This window comes from Lagopus muta, chromosome 2 (assembly GCF_023343835.1).
Source record: "Lagopus muta isolate bLagMut1 chromosome 2, bLagMut1 primary, whole genome shotgun sequence".
NCBI lineage: Eukaryota > Metazoa > Chordata > Aves > Galliformes > Phasianidae > Lagopus > Lagopus muta.
The window spans coordinates 64,995,375-65,003,920 of NC_064434.1; the positions used below are offsets into that span (position 1 = coordinate 64,995,375).

Sequence of the window (8,546 nt, forward strand, 5' to 3'; positions counted from 1 at the left end):
TCAATTCCTTAGCTACTTTGGGTGTTTGATCTTTTAGTATAGCTAGCTTCCTGTAAGGAATCTACAAAGTTCATATTTCATTTTGTCAGTTTAGCTGAAATTACTTTTAAAGTTTCTGTCTATTATGTTCTTTCTTTAGGTACTACTTGAATCTCTGTCAGAGGGTATATGAAGGACCCACAGGCTGCCCTGAAAGAGCCAGTATTTGTAGGAAAAGCAACAATGGAGATGTTGAAGTTCTTGGGCTTGTTCATACACAGAAGCTGAATGTGACAGGTGCAGTTACTGTAGAGTGCTATGTTCCTATTTCTGTAGGGGGCTATGAGGTAGCTATATCATAGAACCTAGGCATAAAGGTTCTTAAGTATAGGGTTCTACTCATCTTCAAAATGTTTTTGTCAGTAAATCTTCTGTTTGTTTGTTTTAAAACAACAGTAGTTTCTGCCACACATCAGAGGCATTTAAGCCATGAAAAAAACTGTGAAACAACAGTGTCATGGAAGTTATAATAGGGGAATTGTCTGAATATCAGGATTTTTTTTCTCCTTTCCTGTGATATGGTGATGAGCACTGGCTCATCTGGTTGCCCAGAGGCTGTGGAGTTCTCCCTCCTTGGGGATCTTCAGCAGCTGCCTAGATGTGGGGTTGGGGCAAGTATGAGGGCTATTCTGAAGGTAATGCCTTATATTTAATTATGTTGGCTCATGATATCAGAGGTGCAGATTTGTATGGCATGCAGACTCCTGTTTATTGCTGGTAAAAATGTATAGCTAGTGCTGGTGACTACATTGAAAAACTGTTTTGTAGCTGAGAACTTGCATCTATTGTAGTTTCCATAGAAATAAATAAGAGGCACTACTTTCAGAGTGACCTATGTACTTTCAAGATGTCAAAAAAGACATCTTAAGTAAAAAATATTATACTCATATTGGCATCCTGAACTCAAGGCACTGTGAGTACAGGGGTTTGAGGAGTGATTTTTAATCATCAGTGTGAAAGCCTCAAGTGTCACAAGTGCTGTAATTGATGTATGATCTTTGAGGTGGGGGGGACCTAGAACGTGATGTAAAGTAACAAAGTATGGGGAATGCACAAAGGGAATTTGACAGCTGCTTACAAAAAAATTGAGTGTCACTATTTCTCTTCTAGGTGATAGAGTGTATATTAGTTATTCTGGTGGACAGGATTGTAGGAAAAACAAGAAAATAATGACAATTATAGAATTGAGGTGTGCAAAAACCGTTGGCATGCCCATGCTGCAGAGGTGAGTAACAAATCAGTGTATTGCTGGCTGCTTTAGTCTGTTGTACTTTTTAATAAGCTGAGTCTCAGGGTTGTGACAGTAATCTTAGTCTATATTTGTAAGACAAATCTTCTGAAGCTTCTGCGCCTGTTCACTTTCACAAACAGTTATATTCTGTATGTCTTAAATGGCTTAGGTAAAAATCTAGGTATTTTACTTATGAATTAGGCTGAGATACTCTTTTGTGGTCAGTAGTAGTACAGCTGCTTGTAACTTTAGTGCAAATCTATTTAGCAGACAGCTCTTGGCTTGATTATTTAGCTAGATTGATTAAAAAATGGTTTTGCTCTATTATTTATCAAAGCTTTCCTATTGCATCAATATAAATTTGTCTCAATTGAGGTATATGTGCATGGTCGCAAGTACTAAGAAAGCTTGATGGATTTTGCTGTCTGGTTTTGGTTGACAGGATATTCCTTGTAGTGTAAAGGAACTGAACAAGAGGCTCCACATGAGGCAAAGAACCAGGCAGCAAAATCTGACTAATTTCTTGTTCTGGTCAGATGAAGTGCAGAGCATTACAGCAAGCTGGCATATTTGTTAGCTAAGGTGTTTCAGTATCAAGAAGTCATTGTATGACTTAAAACTTTTGAAGCAGGGAATTTAAGTGCAATCAGGTGACTGCAGTCTGCATGATGCTTATGCAGGAGATTCTCATTCATGAGCCAATAGCTGTGTCTTCTCTTAAGATAGTAAGTGCTTGTTACTGTTTCCTGGAATGATCAACTGTTTGTTATTTGGCAGGATTGATGAGGAAAACTGTGCTTACTACATCCTTTGGGACACACGTGCAGCTTGTGCTTTGAAACCACAGGAGGTGGAAGTAGTGAATGGAACAGTTATTAATCCTGCGACTGGGAAAAACTTCTCATTAGGGAATGTCTATAACAAGTAAGTTTAAAAAAAAAAAAAAAAAATTGAAAATATAGTCCTGTAGAATTCTACATGAAATGAAAGAAATGAAAACTCTACATGAAATGAAAGCTTGATGTGGATATTCTGATTTGCCTTGAACATTCCAAGTTGTTAAATGGGGATACCTCTGAATTTTGTCTTGAAGTCGAGACTGACTTTGTCAGACTTGAAAGTCTGGTTGCTACTGCAACATACAGCTGAGCTTAAAGCTTTGAGCATATCATAGGGAAATTAAGACAAATCTAATGCCTGCGTGTATACTATCTTGACCTTAATACACTTTTGGGGATTATTTCTCTTTTCCATAGCATGTAGTCATCAGGTCAGTGTCAGATCTTAATTTTCAGCTACAGTGCTCCTTCACTCTTTATATAGTGCCTTTTATCTTGCTCAGCAGATCTATATGGAAACAGGAACCCCTGCTTCAGAAACCTTAAAGGAGTACAGCTCTGGAAGAATAGTGAAGTCTGACTGAACTTTGACAAGGCAGGGAAAGAAAGGCCAGCAGTTACACTGATGGCACAGCACACTGCATGTTTTTTCTGCTTAAAAACTCTTATAAATTACTGTGTTTAGCATCAATTCTATCATTATGGAAGGAAATCTTTCTGTGAATGTTACAGGAAGAATAAACTGCCTGCAGGATTGGTGCAACTAAACAAAAGTGTTCCTCTGTGCTTGTAATGTTATCAACTACAATCAAGCCTGCTTGGAAGGGGGAGTAAAGGAAGTCAGGATGAAATGAGAAGTGTGGTGGTGTAATATGAGGTTAAAGTCAAGTTGAATTTCACAAAGCTCAGCCTTTGAGCAGTGCCTAGAAGAAATAGCTCTGAGTTTGAGAGCATTCTCAGTCTCACCAGCAGCATGAAGGGTTATGATTGTAAATGGCAGTTGGTAGCACGTATAGTAGATCTAGTTCTCCTCGTGGAAAAGGTGGTTTGTTGTTAGTTCATGAAGGCTAAGCCATGCTGTTTATTAGAGGTACAGAATGCACTCAGTATGGATTATATGGTCAGTATGGTAGTTTGTGTGAGAGCTGCTGAACAATACTTTTGTATTGGGTTTAAGTGTTCATTTACCCATTGAGGACTAGAAAAGTTTGCTTTTGGTTCATTCCTGAAAGGCCTACTGCTAAGTATAATCAGTTGTAATACTCAGAAGAAACCTCAGTCCTGCATTTCTTCTGGTTGCTGAATCTATTACTAATCTGTATTCACCTTAGTGGTAGCAGTTACCACTACTGCTAGTGTGTTGGCTTGGGAATTACCAAAATTTGCATATTTAGACTTGGCATACACCTGCCCTCTGCCTCCTCAGGTTGTACATGGCTTCTGGTGACATAAGAACAAATGGAGATCAATATGTATATGAAATACAACTTTCTGGTATCACGAACTCGAGTTTCCCAGAGTGCTCTGAAGCAAACATCTGCCAGGTTAAAACTAGTGAACGCCGCTTTCGGAAAATTGCATGGGCCAAAAAAGCTAAATATTATGTTGAAGGTAAGTACTTGTTGTCTGGAAGTGTTTGATCCTCTGCTTGAATTACTTCATTGAAAAATGATTCATGTTTCATGATATATAAACTAAACGACTTCTGTGAAGTTGTCCTAACTCTGTCTTCCAGGATTTATTTTAAAAAGAGTAATTTTGATATTACGAAAAAATTGTTTGCTATGGAGATAGTGAGACAGGGTATGGCCTTAATACTGTTTTTAAGGAAGCACTGAACTGTTAATGTTTTCTTCTTGTAGACGATGACTTGGATGTCACATTTTCATCAGACTCCAGATGTGGTAAAGATAAGTCAAAGTTTGTCTCTTCATCAATTTTATTCCACTGCAGTCCTCATGTAAAGGAAGGCATCCCTGAATTTCTTCATGAGACAGCAGACTGTCAGTATTTATTTACATGGTATACATCTGCTGTGTGTCCACTAATGTGAGTAGTTTACTTTTTTCTGAATGTAGCACTTCTAAGCTAAGGGGTTTTTTGGTCTCACTACAGCAGTTGGCAGGAGTGGAAGCTTTTAAAAACAAAACAAACTTTCTTATTTGCACTGAAAATAATGAAGAGGTACAGTGGAATTGAATATTCTTCTTCCCAATAAGCAAAAAGTACGATAGCTGAGATGCTGTTCTAATCCACTGAGAGAAGTAACGAGCATTTAAGTGAGTTTTTTCTTCCTTGCCTTTTTCCTCTGCAAAAATTCAAAGCCAGGGCAAGAAAAAATGGCTTTCCCCTCTGCCTGCTTCTTTAGGCCAGACTGAAAATCACTGCAGTTCTTGGAAAATGAGGCATTTCTCCAATTGAACTGATCTTTTTTGGATCTGTAGAAAAAAGGGAGTAATGAAGTGATGTCTGGCAGTTATTTAAAAGCCAAACAATGTCTCAGTGCTTACCTGTGTTCTTGAAACTGTGGGCAGCAGTAATGAAGTAATTCTAGGACTGTTCACTTTCTGGTTGCTGTCTTTAAAAACACAGAAATTGTTCATTCTGGTTTAAGCAAGGGATTATCTGCGAAGACTGTTTGGTCCATGTATTGCCTTTGTCAGGTGGAAGGGAAATAATTGCTGTAGCTAATGCAGCTTGCTCAGGTACAGCTTTGATTCCAAAGCAGCAGCTTTGCGAGGAGTGAGTAGCTCCTGCTGTCTAAGCTCTAAAGTGTTTAATCGTACTTAAGTCTCAACTGTAATCTCAGTTTTATGTGCTGTTTGAAAGCATACCAGAATGTAGACAACAGTACATACCTTTTTTTTCATACTCATAAACAGATTTTAGGGGAGTTTATAAGTTTTGACAGGATGGTATGATGTTTTAAATTTGAATACGTTTCTAATTCTGTCTGATATAATTCATCAGTAGATCTTAGTATTTTTCTTCCATATTTATATTATTAGATCAACCGTTGCCCCAGGAATCCACGAGGGCCAATCTGATCAGGAAGCCCAAGTATATAAAGGCCTTTCAAGGAGAAGTCAGGCAGTTGGTGCTGTGCTGAGTGTCCTCCTGGTTGTTCTCACTGCATGCCTAATAATCTTGCTGTTCTACAAAAAAGAGAGAAGGTAAGTGATTGGGAAGCTTTGAAAGTCTTTCATAGGGTTTGGTTTCCAGAGACTGAAGTTCTGTTTTTTCAGCTGGCATCATCAGCTGTCAAACAGCTATTTTCCAAACTATTATTGTCTAAAGGTCCATATAAAGGGGCATGCATTACAAAGATAATAAAGGCACAGGTGTTTTAGTCACCTTGACGCTGTGGTAGAGGGGAAGACATGCAGCATCATGAACTGAATAGTACTAATCACAGTGGCTTAGAGCCAAAAGTCAAGATAACAAGATAGCTTGCAGCTTGTTTGGTAAAAATGATTTGTTGATGATAGGAATCACCTGGAGAGAGGTGAAAGCTGATGAAGGGAACACATTCCTTCCTAATACAATATTCCTTTTTTCTTAAGGGAAACCGTGGTAAACAAGATAACAAACTGTTGCAGAAGAACATCGGGTGTTTCCTACAAATACACAAAGGTAATACAGTGGCATAATCAAATGCTTTGTATCTTGTCGATAATTTTAAGGGGAAGCTTTTCTAATAAGTAAAAATCTTTCTTAGCTCCTTCAGTGTGTGGGGAAACAAACTATGGGATGTCACATAGCTATTTATATCATGAAATGGGAAAGGAAGAATTGAGGAAATGAACAGTCCATAAATAACCACATGTGTAAATCTGCAGGAAGAGATGGTGTATTTCAGATATGGTGAAAAGCAATAGTAATACCGTGCATGAATATGCTGTTATATCTAAATTAAACTCAAGGTTATGTGGGGTGCGTTTCATATCTGGGGAGATCAGTATGTGAAAACATATGGAGTGGTATACTAAGTCTTGTTTTTTTTTTTTTCTTTTAGATAAACAGTGAAGAAGAAGCTAATGAGAATGAAACGGAGTGGCTTATGGAGGAAATTGCAGCACCAAATCAAAGAACAATAAAAGGAGTACAGGAGAATGGTCACGTTACTACCAAGTCTGTTACATCTGATGCTCTTACATCTCTCCATGTGGATGACCTGGACAGTGAGGATGAAGTGTTAACCATCCCAGATGTAAAGATTCAGACAGGAAGACGACTAGACAAAAGCAAGCACCCACAAAAGAAGCTACCAAGCTTTGCCAGCGATGACAAAGCTTACTTGCTGAATGGGGGAAAGGAAAGGAAAGCAAAAGCCAAGCCTGGCCAACAGCAGAAGGCACAGAACTCTACAAATTCAGTATCATTTCATGATGATAGTGATGAGGACTTGTTGAATGTTTAATAACCCCTCTTGTGCCTAATCAAATATATATGGAGAGATTATATATACAAATGGGACAAAAACTTTCAACCAAATATGAGGACTTCAGCCTGAAAGATTTTTCTGAATTTTGCCTTTAACAAGAAACCATTGAAAAGGGAAGGAGAGAAAGATGTCTTGGTTGTTGTTTACAATGATCTGTTCAGTAATGACTGGATTTGTAGCATCCGGTAGGCTGAGTTATGTTGACTCTCTCTAGCCAGGACAGGACAACTTTTTTTAAGCTTCAACAGAGATATGAAATACTTGCTTAAAAAAAGAAACCTTTCAAAGGTCAAGATTAAAGGTGAATTAGGCCCCTGGCTCCTGAGATTCAAATTACCTAGATGACTACTAGCATTTTAACTCCTTGTATTTATTGGTCCTCACTACTCAGGTTTGCTTATAGCAACGTGTTCTTCCTGCCGGCAGGGTATTATTCTATGGGTTCACCCTTCAGTGGGTTCATCCATTGTAAGATGAGGAAAAATATAACTTTTCTGTGTTGGGATAATTTGATGTAAATTTTAGAACTGGTCTAATTTATCCTGTAAATTTGAATATACATTCTAATTTAAACAGATCATTGGTTCAAAGGTAATGAAAGGTACGATTCTGTATAGCTTTAGCCTGAGATGACTGCTGTTCTTTGCATGATGTTTTCTTGGTACTAGTCATACGACTGACTTCATCAGTGTTTGCCTAAGCAGCTGACAAGCATCCAAAGACTTTTTTTCCTCTAGATTATGAGTGGATTAGAGTGACTACAGAGAATCAATGTTCAGAACCATAGAAGCAGAATTCCTAGAACACAACCTGATACAGCCCAGTTTGTCATCATGAAAGAAAACCTCAACGACTAGAGGAGCCCCAATCAGTACAGTGCCTCTCTGTCATTCATTATGAAAAAAATATTGGGCTACTGTTTCTGAAAGCCTAAGTTGAGACTCTTAACCAGAGTTCCTGGCCGTGGTCATTGATTTGCAGTGTTGCTGGCAATGAATGGAAGTCAGATTTCCTCTAGCAGTTTTGCTCTTCTCCAGGTGTTTGTTTAATTTATGGGCAATATTAAGGCTTCAAAAAATTCTACAATTGTGTTTTTTTAGAATTTTTTGAAACTCTTCATTGTTTATTTTGGCAGGCTTATTCAGTTTCAACAATGGTTTCTTTTTATAAAAACTCCATTTTGAATCAAAATAGTGTAATATAAAGTATTTAGCAATTTCAATAAAAGATATGACGTGGGTATTCCAAATCCCACATCTCAAGTCTGGAATCTTTCTTATGCTAGTTTAATGCTGCTCATCAGCTTGCTGATTTACTTCTCTGTTGGCATAGCTAATAATCCCATCACTCAAAATGAGAAATGAAGTTTTATCAAAGATCAGAATGTGTTTGTATGTATGTGTGTATATATAGGTAAGTCTCACTACTCTGGCTTTCTCAGACTGATATTTTTCTTCCTGCACTGTTACCAGAGAAGTCTCTAAAAGAGTTTATCTGAAGTTTAATTTTATCATTGTTAAAACAGAAGTAGTCTTTTTCATAGTTAGCATTAAGTTAATATGGGGGTATGAGAGGCTTGACAATGTGTTTTTAATGCTGTCAGTTATCATTGTAGGTGTTGCCTCAATATGTGTTGAAGAATGTTGCTTCTCCCCAAATACTCAAGGTTTGAGTTGTTTAATCTGTAAACTGCTGCATGAAATGGCTTAGTATAACACCAAATAGTTGCTTTATTTTGACTGTGCATAATAAAGCTTATACAGAACAGATACTGCTCAGATAAGCATCCTCAGGTGAAGTATAACAGTAAGACTTTCTTAGTAATAAATAGCTGACAGCACTGACTGAGGTGTTTGGTATTGGGACTTTTGCTTGCTATCTAAGCACTGTAGGTAGACCAACTGTTATGCTCATTGCTAGATGAGTGACTTGTTTCACCAAGCTGTTTTTCCAGCAGAATATGCTGTTCAGACATAAGGAAGGGCTATGAAAA

The 8,546-nt window shown here is 37.8% G+C and overlaps 1 protein-coding gene across 2 annotated transcripts in view; it reads left to right on the plus strand.

Moving 5' to 3' along the window:
* The window catches only part of IGF2R (insulin like growth factor 2 receptor), a 54,297-nt gene extending 46,482 nt beyond the window's left edge, over positions 1-7,815 (plus strand). For both annotated transcript variants that reach the window (XM_048937772.1, XM_048937773.1), the window contains exons 41-48: positions 140-276; positions 1,150-1,264; positions 2,048-2,194; positions 3,536-3,720; positions 3,972-4,158; positions 5,118-5,282; positions 5,673-5,742; positions 6,125-7,815. In XM_048937772.1, coding sequence (XP_048793729.1) covers positions 140-276; positions 1,150-1,264; positions 2,048-2,194; positions 3,536-3,720; positions 3,972-4,158; positions 5,118-5,282; positions 5,673-5,742; positions 6,125-6,529 — 1,411 coding nt within the window. In that variant the 3' untranslated portion in view covers positions 6,530-7,815. The remainder of the gene's footprint in view (positions 1-139; positions 277-1,149; positions 1,265-2,047; positions 2,195-3,535; positions 3,721-3,971; positions 4,159-5,117; positions 5,283-5,672; positions 5,743-6,124) is intronic.
* Positions 7,816-8,546: the final 731 nt, after the last annotated feature.